Source organism: Apiospora aurea (assembly GCF_038362705.1).
Source record: "Apiospora aurea strain CBS 24483 chromosome Unknown utg000005l_segment0_segment0, whole genome shotgun sequence".
Lineage (NCBI taxonomy): Eukaryota > Fungi > Ascomycota > Sordariomycetes > Amphisphaeriales > Apiosporaceae > Apiospora > Apiospora aurea.
In genome coordinates, this window is record NW_027117392.1 from 1452238 (window position 1) to 1469748 (window position 17511).

General features: G+C 54.0%; 4 protein-coding genes across 4 annotated transcripts; 3 read left to right on the forward strand and 1 right to left on the reverse strand.

Annotated features, from left to right (window-relative positions):
* Positions 1-44: 44 nt before the first annotated feature.
* Positions 45-1668, forward strand: PG986_007023 (uncharacterized protein; the record flags this gene model as incomplete). The annotated part of the gene is made up of 4 exons (XM_066843245.1): positions 45-500; positions 577-1190; positions 1243-1606; positions 1663-1668. 4 exons carry the CDS (start codon positions 45-47, stop codon positions 1666-1668), a joined length of 1440 nt encoding a protein of 479 aa, XP_066699357.1.
* Positions 1669-3642: 1974 nt separating this feature from the next.
* On the forward strand, positions 3643-4978 carry PG986_007024 (uncharacterized protein; the record flags this gene model as incomplete). The annotated part of the gene is made up of 2 exons (XM_066843246.1): positions 3643-3868; positions 3894-4978. 2 exons carry the CDS (start codon positions 3643-3645, stop codon positions 4976-4978), a joined length of 1311 nt encoding a protein of 436 aa, XP_066699358.1.
* Positions 4979-6138: 1160 nt separating this feature from the next.
* On the reverse strand, positions 6139-9698 carry PG986_007025 (ATP-dependent DNA helicase MPH1; the record flags this gene model as incomplete). Its single annotated transcript, XM_066843247.1, has 2 exons — positions 6139-9405; positions 9531-9698. The coding sequence occupies 2 exons, from the start codon at positions 9696-9698 to the stop codon at positions 6139-6141; spliced, it is 3435 nt and encodes a 1144-aa protein (XP_066699359.1).
* A 1077-nt stretch (positions 9699-10775) lies between these two features.
* Positions 10776-13082, forward strand: PG986_007026 (mRNA export factor mex67; the record flags this gene model as incomplete). Its single annotated transcript, XM_066843248.1, has 3 exons — positions 10776-11309; positions 11514-12983; positions 13038-13082. The coding sequence occupies 3 exons, from the start codon at positions 10776-10778 to the stop codon at positions 13080-13082; spliced, it is 2049 nt and encodes a 682-aa protein (XP_066699360.1).
* Positions 13083-17511: the final 4429 nt, after the last annotated feature.

Genomic DNA, 17511 nt, shown 5'->3' on the forward strand with positions numbered 1-17511 from the left:
TCCCATTTTCCTATTTCCCATCCATCCATTCACAATCACTCAAAATGGGCAAGTCTACCAAGCAAGCCACCGGCAAGGCCGCCAAGGCCGATGCCATCACCTCCGTCAAGAGCGCCGGTGTTTCCAAGTCCAAGAAGGGCGCCAAGGAGGCTGCCCCCAAGGCTTCTGCCAAGGACCTCAAGAAGAAGAAGAAGGTCGAGTCTGAGTCCGAGTCCTCTGACAGCGAGGAGGAGGAGGATTCTGACGATTCCGAGGAGGACTCCGACGACTCTGACGACTCCGACTCCGACTCCGACTCCGAGTCTGAGAAGGAGGTGAAGAAGCCCGCAGCCAAGGCCAAGAAGGCTGCTGCTACCCCTGCCACCAACGGCAAGGCCAAGAAGGCTGCCAAGGACGACTCTTCCGATTCTTCCGACTCCTCCGACGATGAGATGGCGCACAGCGACGCTGAGGAGGGTGGCGCTAAGACCGCTGCTGCCTCCAAGAAGGCCGAGAAGGAGGTACGCTTATCCCATCATGACTCTTCCGCCTGTCACCCAAACCAACGATAGCTTGCTAACATCGCCTGTGCTACAGACTTCTGACGATTCCGATGACGACGATGAGGACTCCGATGACTCTGACGACTCCGACGACTCGGAGACTTCCGACTCGGAGGAGAAGGAGGAGAAGGCTGCCGAGCCCTCCAAGAAGCGCAAGGCTGACGATGAGTCTGCTGCGCCTGCCAAGAAGGCCAAGGCCGAGAACAGCGGCGAGGAGGAGATCACCACTCTTTTCGTCGGCAACCTGGGCTGGGGCATCGATGATGACCTTCTGTACAAGGCCTTCGAGGAGTGTGATGAGCTGAACAGCGCCAGAGTTGTTACCGACAAGCACATGCAGCGCTCGCGTGGCTTCGGCTACGTCGACTTCAAGACCGCCGAGGCCTGCAAGGCCGCCCACGAGAAGATGCAAGGCTTCGAGCTCGAAGGTCGTGCTATGAACCTCGACTTCTCCAAGCCTCGATCTGATGACGCTGCTACCCCCAACGCCCGCGCCAACGACCGTGCCCAGAAGCACGGCGACACTGTCAGCCCCGAGAGCGATACCCTCTTCGTCGGCAACCTGCCCTTCGATGCTGATGAGGATATGGTTACTGCTTTCTTCAGCGAAGCCGCTGAGGTCAAGAGCCTTCGTCTGCCCACTGACCCGTAAGTTACCACATACCTACTCTGGCATATTCCATCGTTAACACCTCCCTAGTGAGTCGGGCAACCGCAAGGGTTTCGGTTACGTCACATTCAACAGCGTTGATGATGCCAAGTCTGCCTTCAACTCCATGAACGGTGGTTACATTGGCGAGGGCCGTGGCTCTCGTGCCGTCCGCCTCGACTACGCTAGCCAGCGTCCTCCCCGTGAGGGTGGCTTCGGTGGTGGCCGCGGTGGCGGTGGCGGCCGTGGTGGCTTTGGCGGCCGTGGTGGTGGCCGCGGCGGTGGTGGCTTCGGTGGCCGCGGTGGTGGTGACCGTGGCGGCCGTGGTGGCTTCGGTGGACGTGGAGGTGGCCGCGGTGGCGGTGGCTTCGGTGGTGGTCGCGGTGGTGGCGGCTTCCAGGGAAAGAAGATCACGGTATGTTGACGCTCACTGCACTCTCCTCGAATGCTATACTGACTCACTATTCGCAGTTCTAAACGCGATCTGCCGCACATGAGGGCTCATTGACACAAGACGGTTGGCTATGTGGGTTGTCGGCTTCTTAGAACTTCACTCCTGTGGGAGTTGTGGGCTTCGAGGGCTATACTCGGTCATCAGACCAAGTTGCGATACACCTGAGGGCTTAATTGGAGGGCAAACCTCCATGTGATTCCGTGGGCTTGTGGGCTACATGAGGCAGAACGGGACTTGGTCGGGTTCTCCGTCCAAGCGTTCCATGTTCTTGATGGCAAAACACAATCATCTAGTCGGCTTTTCCTTCTGAGGGCACTGTGGGCTAACTTGCGGTCACGAAGATGGAACGAAGCTCGTTGTAAATGCCTGGCGGCAGCTTTGAGTGGACCATGCTTCAAAAACTAAGAGGGCTTATGATGGCGTTTGAGGGCTCCGAAAAGTTTTTTTTTTTTTTTCTTACGATGCTTTTATCTGCGATGATTGGTAGGCGTTAGAGTTTCCCCATCCTATTCCCGGCTGTACGACTCCTGGACCCATGCTCTTTTGGTGAGTATAATGCTTCCTACGATGTACGATGTGGTTTTCCCTAGGACATATATAGGCTTAATTCATCACTGTTCCCGGTGCCTTGGCTTTCTTCTCGAATCTGTCTGACCTGACTTTTTTTTTTTTTTTTTTCTTGTAAATCAAAACACGGTGTTGATTCTGCCTATTATTACAGTTGCTGTCAGCAAATCTAGCTATCGGACGACAAAGCACTGGATCTAGATAGCATGAGCTAGGTATAAGTACAAGGACCTAGCAAGCAGGGCCCAGTAAAAAGAGGACCACCATCCTTCCCTTGCTTCGTGGGCCAGGAATGTGCGTCAATGGAGCCGGATGGGCCGTGGCTACTAGTAAAGTGGGAGGAGCACGCGCACAGCCCAGCTGTTCTTGTGATAAGGAGAATGGGGCCCGCGGGACAAAGAGAGGGGAGGGAGTTTGCATGCTAGTAGTATGTCATCTTGGCCTTACTATCTCTCGCTCCCGCTCCCTTTGCTGCAGTGGCAGTGGGTGCCATGCAGTACCTATCTCAGATCACGAATGCCTGCATGCATTATGCACAAGTTCTATGATTCCAACAACAGACAACTCTACGGAGACGGGGGGGGTTCATGTTTACTTTTGGTGATGCACGACTGGGCTCATGTCGTTCGTTCTCAGCAACGGAACCCATCGACATTGGCTGCATCTCGTCATTGGGCTGAGGCATTGTCTCAACCGTCTTGGCATCCAGGCTTAAATCGCTTATCCTCCGCTGCTTGCCCTCGCCTTATCTGAACAAAGACCTTCCAGCCCAAGCCACCCGTGACCTCTCTCCATGACCTAATCAAGGTCAGACACCAGACACTGGATCAGACGTGCCCAACATTCCGTCGAGGCCAGCCGTCATTTTTATTCGTAGCCAGTTTCTTTTCACCCTCCGCACTCTTGCAAAACGATTGTAGTTTCATGTCCGCCTTTCCCGACCTCACCCTCACCACTGGATCGGATGTTCGGCCATTATTCAGGCAACAAACGAGTACAGTACAGGCCGGGGGCTTTGAAGCATATGCTGCCGACGAAGACGGACGAGACTCTGCGCTACTGATGAAGATCAGTGGACATCCTTGGGCCTCTCCCCCTCCCAATACATACCCAGCACCCTCTTAGTTCCCCCTGCTCTCTCCCCATCCCCATCCCGCGGGGCAGCTAAAGAAGCACCGACTGTTAGACTGTTAGGGAACCACGATCAATCTAAAACAGGCGGCCGATAGGTAGAACGGTGTGAGGGACACAACCCCCTTCATTAACACGTCCGTCCATCTGTTACACTTAGTCCTTCCCTGCCTTCTTCAGCCACTTCATCACATTTGACCCTTCTGTCTCTTCTTCCTCTTCGTCTTACTTAGGATATTCATGCATTTTCCACCGTAAATCCTGGCCACGATATGAGCACCCGAAACGCGCAGGCCAATATGGGCGGCGATGACGGAGTTAACAACTCCACTGCGCCGACGAGGTCCCCTACTCAACCACCACGCCGCGACGACGGCGCATCCACCTATGAGTTCACCGGCGTTAATAGGCAGGCGAGGTCAAGCGGTCGCGACGTAGAATCTTGGGTCGAAGTATCATCCCATCCGTCATCCTCGTCCGTATCCTCTGCCGGAGACGAGATTGTGACGACTGGTTTACTTGTCGGTTCGTCAGCTTATGCTGCCCGTAGGCGTCGCTTGCACCCCCCAATCCTACAACCATCTCTATGTCCAACAGCAACAACAGCAGCAGCAGGCAAGCCGCGCTGTGCAGTCCAGTCAAGCCGGCACAAGTAGCCAGGAAGAGTACGAGGAGAGCGAGACGGACTCGGACCCTGTCATCACCTCATCTACCGAGAACATCACGTCGGTGCATATACCGGGCTCGACTCCTCTGCGCAACGTATACCATGCGGCACCGGAAACCAGCGACGAGGAGGAGGACGATGACGATCATGCCACCGCGCTTGGTACCCGACGACCGTCTGAGCCTTTTCGACCACAGCCAAACGCTTTCTCTCACCCACCGTCGCACCTGCAGCACCGCCATTCCACCAGCTCCGGTATACCCCAAAACCACCCGCGCCCTTCGTTCAGCCAGCGCAGCAGTACTGCACGAGTCGATCGTCGCGCACCCAACTTGATGTCACCGAGCTACCAGGCTGACAACGACGCCGCTCTACGCGCAAGCCTGACGACTCTGCTGAGCTGTGCTGCTGCTGCGAGGGGCCGCGATAAGGATGGCGACAAAGAGTTGGGCGACCGTACCGACCCAGCCGGAACTCAGCCTATGAATCTCCGCTTCGTACCAGAGAGCGAGCTAATGCCCCCCACACACCGACCCGTGGCCCAGGGCCGCGTGCTGAGGGCCGATCCAGCCCCGACAGCCTCGGGGTCGTCCAAAGAGGCCGCTCCGGGCTCCGAGAAAGGCAAGCGAGCGGCCACTCCGACCCCGCCTAGCAAGCAACCGAGGGCGGTCAAGAAGAAGAAGACTGCTTCATCTAACGTAGAAGATGCGCTCATCAGCCCCACCCTTCTGACGTGGGTCGTTAGTGCGGGCGTAGTGGTGCTGGTCAGCGTGGTCGGGTTCGGGGCTGGTTATGTCATTGGCCGGGAGGTTGGCCGGCAAGAGACGTTGAGCAACTTGGGCGCGGGTAACGCCAGCGCTGCCGTCACCGAAGGCGGCAGCTGCGGAAGAGAAGTTATTAGAAGTAGTGGAGGCACCCTGAGGCGCTTCCGGTGGGGAAGCGTTGTGGGCAAGGGTGTTACTGCATGATGATGCGATTTTCGAATCATGCCCCAAGGGGGCCGACAGCGAGTTCTTGCGCAGGATATACCACGGTGGCAGCAGGGGTCGGTGTTAGGAGACCCATAACGAAGGGGGGTCTCAGAATCCGAAAGTACGGGGCTAGAGAGACTGGTTGGGGATTCAGCGGCGTTGCAGAGAGCTTGCTGGGCGAGTGGCTGAAGGAGGGCCTCGGTCCGGATACGACGACATGTTGAGATGATTGATGTTGATGTTACCGGAGACTTGACGACCAGCCGCATAAACGAAGTGAACAGAGTATTCGTGGAATTGGGGTTCATTCATCGGTCATGTGTAGTTCGTTTTGTTGGGAGCGTATGCGTGGATTTAGGGGTAGCTTTGCTTATAGGAAATAATGGAAAGACATTTGCCTTGGATAAGTAGTTTTCAGACTGAAGGGACGACTGCTGACTGCCAACTCCTGACTTTCTGCCGCACTCTGGCTTTGAGAATGAGACATCTACTCTATCCGACGTTGAAGCGATTCAGGAAATATCGGTCCAACTAGCTCTTCTCGACCTCTCTCCTTAGAACGGCACGCGAAGCACTGTAGTGCGCAGACGGCTTTTCTCCAGGACCTACAGCTGCAGATATTCGACTGGTCCATAGGGCCATGCCACACAGGCGCTATAGGCGTTTGCGCAGCCCCTTTGAGCTTTGATATGATACGGAAGTGGGAGCGAGTTGAAGCCGGTCTGCTTGTATCGACCTCGGGCTGCGGGCCAGCCTTTCTGTCGCGCTCTTTCTTGCATAACTCTCTGGCTTTGAGCAGATCACCAAAAATTGAGGCTGATGGGCTCCCTTCCAATGGTAGCTCTACTTTATGGCATATTCCCATGGTACCTTCGTCATTCTGCCCAGAGTAGTCACACGGCTCAGCTGGTCACGAAAAACATTGGTTGCCTCCCTTTACTTGGGCTAGTAACAATAACACAAATATCACGCTCATTAGGTTTTGAGATTCTGTCGGTTTAGAGAGGCAAGAGGAAGCTGGTAGTAGTTACTGGCACCAGACCATGTCGCAATATTGATACTAGAGCAATCAAGTTTCCGCATGTCCACGACAACTCTATTCTCGAGCTAGTATCCCCGTGGTAGTAGGACACAGCAATGTTTCTAAAAGGGGCATCTCAGTCTTCATCATAATCATCCTCCTCGTCGTCCTCATCATCAGATACAACGGCTCGCCTATTACCACGCCCGCCTCTTTGAACAATAACGTCTTCTTCACTGTCTCCCAAATCCGTACGAAATTGGGCTGAAGACTGTGTATGGCGTTGTGTCGCAGCAATCTGTCTCAATGTGGGCAACTCATCATCAGTTTCGCTGTCGCTTTCTTGTGTAGCTGAAAGGGTTGGCTCGTAAGCCCGACGTGCCCTCTTGGAATTCCGACCTAGCGTTGAAGATGTCGAAGGGCTTGTTGGGGAACTCGAACGTTGAACCATGCTTGACGTTGGTTGCGCACTTGAAGTCTGCACGCCGTCGTCCACGACAAAACCCACCAGGTCAGACCCATCATCTGACTCATCGGTCAGTTCGAGATCGCTTGTCCTCCGACAATCATCACCTTCATCGGCGCTCTCATCATAAATACGAGACGTGGCCTTCTTCGTTTTCGGGTCGGCCCATGGCCGGGAAGTGCTCTTCCGGGGCTTAGCAGCTGCTGAGCGTTGTTGCCGTTTTGGCATGGAGGGGAGCTGAGCCGCCATCTCCTCATCCACTAGCATGTCCATCGCAATAACGTTGCCAGCCGCTGGTGGATGTGTAGTTTCGTGCATCCGTTTTCGTTTTGGCGGCTCAGGGACTACGGACCCCTTGGTTTTGGATAGATGTGTATGGTCCTGCCTCGCTCTCTGGGGACGGCCCATAGGAGAGGAGCCGACTCTCCTTCTCTTCGGTGCAGGTTCTCGTGACGCACTGGGCTCAGATTCTGATGGATCGTCTGGATACGGCAGGTCATTGTAGCGACTCTGATCGACCACCCCAAAGGCGTACAAGTCGTTCCTGTTTGTTGACTGAATCTTCGATAATCTTCTCAGGAGCTTGACGCACCGCTTGGTATGCTCGCCGTGCTTCAGCTGTGAGGTTTTGCAGAGGGTTCTTTGGGCCCGAGGATGGGCTGTCACATCAACTTCGACTACTTTCTCCACTTGGTGTTGATAGAAAGGCAAATTCTGATAAGCGCGGCGCAGTGTGTTGCGTTGTTGCTCGCTCAACTCTACCTTGTCGATAGTGGGTATGTCTGTCACCTCGTCCACTTCGCGAGGCGCCACTGCTTTTGGCATGCGTTTCGGTTCGTTGCCCATCATCGCGGCGACGCTGGTGAAGCCAGTTTCCACCCCGTCCGGCATGTTGAATTTCTTGGGGGGCTTCTTCTTTGCTTTAGCCGCTCTGCCACGCCGCGGCTCCGGTAGCGAAGGGTTCTGTGTGTTTTCAATGGGTATTTCGACCGGACGCTTGTCGACATGCGGCTTGATCTCCCGCGGCACAATCCTGGTCGAAAGATCGTGCCGGAAGTTGAATCGCTTTCCATCACAGATCATGGCCTGCAACTGATTGTAAGCATCCTTGGCCGCTGTGTACTTGTCCTCTTCCTTGCCTCGCATAAGCAGCAGCACGACCTTACCGGCCCTCTTTCTCCCCGTGCGCCCCATTCTCTGCAGCATTTTGATTGGAGAGGATGAAGCATCGTAACAAATGATGAGATCGACCTGGCCAATATCTAATCCTTCTTCACCGATTGATGTGGCCACTAGAACATTGAAAGCGCCTTCTTTGAATTTCTGAATCCGCTCGATTTGCTCGGATTGCTTCATGCCTTCAGACTTCTTGGTGTCGGCTTGGCCCACAAACACTGCGGCCCGTATCATGGGCTGGTGGCGGTTCAAAACCCGTACAATCTCTTCGGCGCTGTCTCTGTACTCGCTGAAGACGATAATTCTGGTGTTAGAAGAGCTACCACCTTCACGGCCTTCGCCGGCGTCCAAGAAATGATTCAGGACGGTTTCAGAAAGATGGGTGAGCTTGGGATGGCTCACAAACTCATCCTTTTTCACCCAAGCCCCAACGGTGGACATCATCTTTTGAAAATCAGGGGAGTCGGTGACTTGACGATTGGTCTTACCGCCCTTTGAGCCTCTCCCCTCAACCTCGTCCCTAAACTGGACAAGATGTTCGTAAAAGGGCCTGATCCCATGAAAGTTCAATAGCTTGATTGGGTGAGCCAGCTTCTGGAGGATTTGGAAGACTGCATTAATCATGTGTTTTAGTCCTTCGTTCATGTGACGGCCAGCACTACGACTCCAGTCTTGCCTGGCTTTCATAAGGCCATAAGTGGTCATGGACATTGGGTCGCGGCCCCAGAATATGTTTTGCGAACTCAACTTGTCGACGAGGGGTTTTAGGGCTCTGCCGAACAGTTCTTTGATGAGACCCATCTCTTCCGACGGATCCAAGACCACAACGTCTTCGATTCTCGAATGTACGTATGGGCGGATGTCAAGTGACTCTTCAGTACGGATCTCGACTTGCGATATACCAAGATTGTCAATAACATCTTGGATTGCTTCAACAGTCGAGCCAGGGGTGGCAGTCAAGGCAAGGACCCTGAAGCTCTTGGAGAAGCGTCTGATGAACTCTATGACTTTCACGTATGCGTAGTTCCCGGTGGCCCTGTGGGCTTCATCCACAACGAGCAGCCCAATGGATTTGGGGTCGGCAAAGCCACTTGAGAGGTCATTCATCAGAGTCTGAGGAGTCATGAAGAACACACGTTTAGTCGCCCATTCTTCTGCACGCAGAGCAGGAGAAATTTCGCCAGTCAGGAGGGTGGTTGTTGACCTTGGGATGCCAGCTATGTTGAAGCAGGCGTCAATCTGTTGTGACACTAGTGGTTTTGTTGGGGCGACGAATACAATTTTGGCCGTTTTCGTCCAGCGGAAGAAGTTGAGCATGATGGTAGCTGCGATGAATGTTTTGCCCAGTCCGGTCGGAAGGGCAACGAGCGTATTGTTGAAGAGTCCAGCATTGACAATGGTGTACTGATAATCACGAGTTGGCCCAAGGTTGGTAGGGTAGACCCAGGTCTTCATAGCCTCTGTGTCGGTTTCATGATGCGTAGGTGCTTCTACGGGCAAATCTGCACGGAACACGCGGTTGCTATTGACCCGTTGGGTAGATGGCGCCATACCGTTACTGCCCTGGCTTTGAACAGGCTGGCCGGTCAACGTTGTTTGATGGTATGCCCGAGTCGGCCCAGTAACTCGAGGACGATGGCTACCATCTTGATGAGTGAGGGTTGTTTGATGAAAATCTGGCGAGCTGGAGAAGGCATCTGGAGGTAGCTCGTCCAAATCGATGACCAAGTGTTCATTGAGACTTGGCATGGATCGACCAACCTGCAAATTGTCAATGTCATGGACTATGAAAAGCGGTTTGGGAATCAGGTCTCATAGATTACCCACGTCACCGGCGAATGGTTGATGAGCAAGAGTACGAGGATGACTATGTGCTTGTCACTTACTGTCGGGCGTTTCTCGAGGCCATGTCGACCCTGCACTTCTGATAGGCGCGGGGTCTGGGGCTTCGGGTTGGTGATGCTGTTGGAGGATCTGATATTACTGGGAGCCTGGCTCGCAGCGAAGATCAGATCTTCATCTGCGATGTCGTCGTCGAACTCGTCTGAGTCCATGGTTGGTAATTGTGGCGGGCCTTATCATTGGGCAGTTCCGAACATGCCACCGCACATCTGGCGCTGGTCGGATGCTGGCGATTCGAAGGAGACGCGATGGTGACGGCCAGACGCGTTCGGCAGTTGCAGAGATGTGGGTACCCTCTAACACCAGATCACATGATGGCAAGCCCCGCCACTCAAATAGCAGATAGGGATTGCATGTACTCCTCGCATTTGATCCATTGATCATTGATGGTCTGAAGCTGGACGATCAACCTACATGATAGCTATATCTACCTACCTAGGTAAATATCAGGTGCTCTGACAAATGGGCAATGAGGAGTGCCTTGGAGAACCACTTCTCTTGATGCGTGTGATATGCCATTTGATGCAAGCTATGCGACCTTGCTAAATGCTCATGATGCACTGGAGTGGTTGAGTTCAAGCTCTTCTCGAGATAGCCTTTGGAGCATTGAAGGTCGTACTCAAGTGCCGTAGCCACCCAATCGAAGGTGAAGTTTTAAGCGTCAGGTACTGTCCAGGTACTGCGCAGCTGCCTAATTAGTGGGTAGGCCCAGCCGCCCAGGCAGAACATTCGACGATGCAAGCCTCAGATTCCGTCGATTCCTGCTCAGCTGACTGGTCCTTGGCTGAGTCATCTTTCTCCAAAACAGCCGTGCACCCCCAACACCATTTTTCCCTTGTCATTGCCGTACCAGCGGGAAAGTCTTTGTCCAGACGTCACTCATCCGTGAGTGGCCTTCAATTCGCGACCCATCTCTGTTGTCCATTCGCTTCTGTTCCCCATCACCCTTCGATTGCCCTCGCGCAGAAGATCCCAAACCAAGCAACATAATTCCCCAGACACGCGCGCTTCCATCAGCATCCATCGCGAAAGGGTTCTACGCTTGAACTTGACCACCGAATGAATTCAATCCTTACTCGCAGGAGGTAGCCTACCCCCGGCGGGCACTTAAAAACCATAGTGCTATCCTCCATTTCGTTGCCACTGCAACACACAACTGCTTCACCACCAGCCCTGATTGTTACCCGACTCTTCTGCACCTGGGCATCCCATCAACAGAACTTTGCGCGATGGCTCCTACTGGACCCCGGAATGGCGCCCCTCGCAATAACACGCGAAGCGCGGCTTCAGGAAAATCCGCAACTCGAGGTGGTATCGCAAAGCGCCGCGCCGGAGGCCCCATCCGAGTCGACAGAGATGGAGACCTGGACATGGACGCTGCCGCCGCTAATGCCGCCGGTGGTCGCGGCAAGAAAAGCAACCCAGCACCCGCCGGATCTACGCGCAAGTCCACTCGGACGAATGCATCGTCGTCGCGGCCCCCGCGACCGACAACGAAGGCGTCGCACATGGTGGCCAAAATGATACAGGGAGGAACCGGAAGTCTGCATTCGCGCATTTCCCAAGGAATCGACCCATCTTCCCGGCACACTCGCTCCTCTCGCCCCATCAACGGAACAAACAACAAGACATTAATAGTCGAAGGCCTTCAACATAGCAAGGCGCGAGACAACGAAGGCGGCGGTTTGAAGGAGCTTCTGATTTTTCTCGAGCGCAAGGCGACAACTGCTGGGAAGCTCAGCCACTCCGTCAGGATAAAGAAGGTATGTGTTTATATCCGAAGTCGAAGCAAAGCGTATCTGGGGGCTCTGGGGGGTTACGAAGCAACGCATCATCTCCAAACTCGTTATGCCGTGTAGCTCGCAGTCAACGAGGAGACGGATATTCTTGACAACCGCGCCGCGTTTACCTATCCCGGAATCCTGGATCGTTGCCAAGGTTTTTACAGCCTTGCTAACGTCTAGCAGTCACAACTGAAAGGTGACCTCGTCTACGTCACGGCAAGCAAGGAAGATGCCGAGCACATCATGAAAGTCAACGGCTTTGACTGGGCAGGCACCAAGGTACATATCACCGAGGCCGACGATCAAGCGCCCAACGGTGCTGAAGCCTCCAACCTTTCAGCCCAAACGCAAGATGTCAAGGAAAACCTTAGAACGATGCTGGCACAGCGATACGACCCTGGGCAAAAGCTCTTGAATCTAGCGAGCCTTGGTAGCGACTCTCTGCTCATTCAGATGAATATGTTTCAGGAAAGCACTCCCCAGAAACTCTTCAGAGCATTGATGGTCATCTGCGACGAGCAGTTCAAAACTGCACAGGCTAAACGCGATGCCATTTCGAGCGTGACTCTTGCGGGCAATAACATCGACGACGTTGGGCAGGTCATGACCCTGACTGAAACTTTCCCCGATCTTATCCATCTGGATCTCTCGAACAACTCAATCAAGGAGCTCAGGGGCTTGAGGAAATGGCAGCACCGTCTGCGCAAGATCGAAACCCTTCTTTTGATCAACAACCCCATTGACGTGTCGAACCCGTCCTACAAGGACGAGTTGGTGTCATGGTTTCCCAGGCTCCAGAACTTGAGTGGCACTCAAGTCCGGACCGCCGAGCAGGTGGCTGCCGCGGAGCTCGCTAACAAGCCCACGCCTATTCCTCAAAGCGGCCCCGATTTCCGTGATATCAATGGTGTAGGTGAACAGTTCATCACCGATTTCATCAGAGGTTACGACATGGACAGGCCAACCCTTGCGGCCAAGTACTATGATGATTACAGCCACTTCTCACTGTCTGTCAACGGCCGTTCTTCTCACCCGCCGGACATTCCACTTCCTCAGTGGGGCTCGTACATCAAGTTCTCCAGGAACCACGTTAAGATCACCACAACGCATGCTCGACAGCAGCGTCTTTTCAGTGGCACCGCAGTCATCCAAAGTGTCTGGCAGAAGCTCCCGGCCACACGACATCCCGATCTTGCCACTCAGTTTGACAAGTACATAATCGACTGTCATCCAATCAGCGGCCTTGCCGACCTGTCTGGTCAGAGTATGGCGGGTGTAGACGGGATGATTATAACATTTCACGGCGAATTTGAGGACCAAGATCCTGAGACTAAGGTCACTACTAAGAGGAGTTTCTCGCGCACTATTATCCTGGGCCCGGGTGCTCCTGGTAGGAACCCGATCCGCGTCGCCAGCGACGTGCTTACTCTGAAGGCATACAACCCTCTCCCTCCTATTCTCGGGGCGGCAGTCGCAAATGCTGCGGTCCCTGTCGCTCCTCAGGCACCCGCCTCAGCCGAAGAGGTTCAGAAACAGCAAATGCTGGCAGAGCTTTGCAGACAGACTGGCATGAACGAGGAATACTCCAGGATGTGTCTCGACGTTGCCAACTGGGTCTTTGATCAGGCACTGGCCACGTTCCATGAGAAACGAGTAAGTTGGAGTGGGGATGCTCTATGATGACGATCTAAGACTAACATCAACTAGGCTTCTCTACCTGCAGACGCGTTCACCGTAGCAGGTCCCGTCTAACATGGGCACGGTTATGAAAGATGGGGATGATATCCGACAAGGGGTTAGAAAAAGGATGCATTGGCAAGGAGTTATGGCTTTCAGGTGGCTTGTCATCTCATTCCAGTGGCCCAGGGAGGAAGCGAGCCCAACCTACTACGTGGGCGGAGTGTGTCATTGTATATATAAATCCGAATTCGTCGCACGTCAAGCAGCGTGCGATGCTGGAGACAGACTGGCCCGAACTGGAGAAATTTGGTGGCATCGATTCTCGTATGGATGCCTCGTTTGGCACTCAGCATAAGCATCAGGACCAACGACGGACTAGTGGCGGATCCTCGGCGTTCAATTTGGCGGCACAAACACAGAGAGACAGCGAGACAGAGATCGAGAGACAAATCTCAATTACATGTCCATACGATGACAGCGCATATGATTCACTTGTTACTTTTGCGTGGCTTGCTTGACGTGGTCCTGAAGAGGCTAGGACATACATGGTGGGTTCGCTCTCATCTCACGTGTGATTGATGCACTCGTTGTCCATCTTTAAGGTTACTAGGACTTGGACTGGAGTGCTGAGGATTCGTAGCCGCCGTGACGTCCATCTTTGCATGAAAAACCGGAGCCAGAGAAAGCTTGGAATTCTTCAGCAACGGCAATACCCACCCGAGGAAATGTTCGAGAAAGAGGTCGCATGCAGACCAATCAGTAGCAACGCGGACGGATATTGCTGCTTTGGTTGGGTAGCGCGCGCTTTCGTATGACGGCTCTGGATGTCGTCGCTCTCGGCGCTAACGAATGACTGGCAGAGGTGAACTTGGCGTTTTTGCAGTGCTTGGCTTAGATAGCGGATAGCCATTAGATTGAGACATCTATTACACAGAGACACACCCTCTCCCGCAATAATAATTATATGCTGTAAAGTGAACCAGTAAGGCGGAGGTCGTAGGTGTGGTGTTGAGATCACTTTTATCGCCCTCCCTACCTCGTAGCTAAACCCATGACATGCATGCTCTGTCCCGTTGACCCTTATGACAGGTAAATATATGTCCCTCTTCCACTTGTTTGTGTGTGTGTGTGTATGTATGTGTTTCGGCGACAGGTCGAGCTGCCACTGTGCGTCCAAGATGTCAAAGAGAACATGGCGGCCAGGAAGGCCGACCGCCTGCGGTCAGCCATGACATCTTTGACGCACGCATGGGTGCGACCAAATGCCCAGAATCACGGGGTTCTTGGTACTACGACGAGCCAAGGGGCGTACAGGCAAGACGAGCGAGAAAACGAAGCGACGCCGAGGTTAGAGCTCATGGACACCACCTACGAGCTACGCGCAGCTTTACCGAGCTTACGATGATTGCGCCGCCATCCATCTTCCCTACTGCCTACCTAAGAGTGTATATATAGATAGTCTACAATATATAAATATCATCTCGTATGTGAATCGATTGTTAACGATTTGGTCCAGTCACGCGGCGTGGGACTGACACATGGTCTTCGCCAACGTCCCTCTGTCCTCGTGGTGTTTTCTCCTCCCTCGCAAGATAAGACAGCCATGAGTATAGTATGTAAGGCAGGTGAAATCTAAACGGTACCAAGAGATGGAAAAACGGCATGGCACGGGCACCGCCCAGTCCCACCTGTCTGCCACATGGCGTTGCTGCCTCCCAAACGAGGCCTTGGGCGATATTTCAAACGCCAGCTCCTACAACGTGCAAAAGACTCCGGTCGATCGGGTCGCGACAGTCATCAGTGTCCAGGACTCTCTTTTTCTTTGGCCAGCATCCCCCAGTCGGGCCATGCGTGCCCGTCGGGGTTTGTTGCAGACATTCCAGCTGCCAATGTAATAAGCTTCGGTCCCGCGTCATCCTCTGTGGGAAACAAAGCCGCTGTTCATGGGTGGCATTCCGGACATTTCCAATGCATCACGAGCCGGTGCCGACCTAGAGTTTCGTTGCTTTACCGAGCCTCGAAAGAAAGAAGAAAAAAAACACGCCCATCCGAATGGATCAATTTGCTGACTTCAACTCTGGTACACGCATAGCTTAGGTAGTCCTTTGGCTCAGGAGGGTGTCGTCTGCATGGATGGGGTGTTTCACAAAAATAGTCTTACCTTGGTTGGCTAGTGGCCGCCGAAAGCGCCTTCCACCTGCAGATGGCGTCGTTGCATTTGGGGCTTTTTTAGTTGCAACCAGCTGCTTACCTCACTAGGTACCTCACCAGGTACCTCACTAGGTTACTTAAGTAACTAGCAGCCCGACAGCCCGACAGCCCGACTGGACAGGAAGGAGTCTGTGATGCCGCGATGCTACGGCGGCTGCCATTGCAGCACAAGTGCCTCCGGTGAGCCTTCAGACTGCAACGTGCGTGCTTCTACACAGCCAAGAGCTTGTAACACCGGCTTGCTCCCGTTACAAAAACCAACATGAACCAAAAGAAAGAGGCCACCGGCAGGTAATGTAATGCATGCTGTTTTGTTTTCTTCTAGCGAGCAGGCGGTAGGCATAGACAGAAGTCGTTTAGGCCAGGGGGAAAAAAAGCAAAAAGCAAAAAACAAAAACAAAAAAAGCAAAGGGACCAGCCTGAACGGCCTAACACAGAACATGATCTAGAGCCAGATCAAATTAACCTGACAAGACCAACGCTGCTTTTTGGCGCTTGTCTGCCGTGGGAAGCGAGACTGGGGGCGTTTTTTAATGTTCCTGCCAGTGATAACGCCGTCAAGGTATATCTCCATCGCGTCGCGATCCATGACCATCCTCATTTTCCAAAGCCGGCAGTGAGGCGGCCGAGCGCATGGTCATGATGCTACCTACTTTACTCGAATTAGCGACCGACCCAACGACTCCGCCCGGAAGCTACTTTTAGGAACGACGGTCGGTTTGCGTCCAGCGTCGCATACGACCGTTACATACGACACGACCATGCGATGGTAATTGGCTCCATACCTATTCGCAGAGAGTCGAGAGATGGGCATGCATAGGACCATAGGGCATCCAGCACCCAGACCGTCTGCTATGTATTATGCTTTGCTTTTCCGCGTGGGAAAAGGGCAAATCAGGTCCCCACCCCCCCTTTTCTTTCTGCAACCCACCCCAGCAGGGCCCCCATGCCGGTGGTGTTAAAGCCGGCCCCCCTCGCACGCCTTCGCACGCCCTCGCACCCTAGGCACCCTAGGCACCCTGCCACGGCCACAGGGCACTTGCATGGTGCCGCGCTACATCGGAATCGCTAGTCGGTTGCGCCAGTCTGCAGGTACATTGCCCGTCGCCAGTCACTTGTCGCCTTCCCACACGCCAATGGGAGCCCTGGCCGGTAGTCTCGAGTTTGATTGGATGCATACCCAAAGTCCACCCTCCGGGCCATCTATCAGGGGTCGTCGCCTGCCTCTCTTAGTGGATAATCCGCCATCTAACACACCCCTGGTCCGTCCAACTCGCTTGCCCGTCCATCTCTTTCTCTCTCTCTCGAGACAGCCAGCCAGACAGTATCCGTCCATCGTATTTCCTCCCTGCCGGGGTTGGTGGTGATTCCGAACGCGCCTCTCTTTCTCTCTTCTCTCTCCTTCTCTCTCTCGCTCTCTCGCTCTCTCCCGCTCTATAGCTCTCTCCCGCTCTATAGCTCTCCCGATCTATAGAGCTCTCTGTGTTCTCCCCCGTTATTGCCTAAAGTGATAGTCACCGTTCGCCGAGAATCAACGTCAGCTGACATTGATCGATCGTGTTCTTCGTCATCTCGAACCACCAGCCGCATCTGGTTGATCTTGATAGCTAGCTAGCAGAACTCTATCTGCGGGATCGAGTAGTCCTCGTCCTACTTCTGCCCAGTCTCCACGACGCATAAGACTGTAGAACCTCAGGGGTCGACCGGAGCAGAGGCTCGCTTTGGGCAAAGCCATCCAGGCATGAGAACTGTGCGCCCGATGGGTTAGACGTCTCCGCTTTTTCACCCCCCATATCCTGCGACACGAAGTCCTTCAGGAACACCAAGAAGCGGCTTGGCTGGTGTTTCCTCCCTCTTGACCTGCTCCCCCGGGCTTCGACACCGGAAACATTACGCTCATCAAAACTTTGTTTCCGTAGATCACTCACTGATTCACTCCTTCCAACCGCCCGCCCGCGCGCACCTTTGACACCTTTTGCTCCCGAGACGAGACTTCTGGATTGCCGAGCTGCTTGCTGCTCGTCGTTGGTTAAGTCAAGTCAACCCAAGCTCGGGACTAAGCGAGTACTGGAACAAGGCAGTACTCTTGGTTGGCCCACACGATCTTGACGGTCTCATCATCTCCTTTCTTTCGTTTGCTCCCGGCGGTTTTAACCCCCGTTGCCCTGCTCGACACTGGTCCTCGGGACGAGCACTCTCTCTTCGAGCCGGCGGAACGACCATCTTCTCTGGAATCAAGAGTTTCGCAACGAACTACATCCAATAAGGCCCTCGCCACCCAGAGGACGTC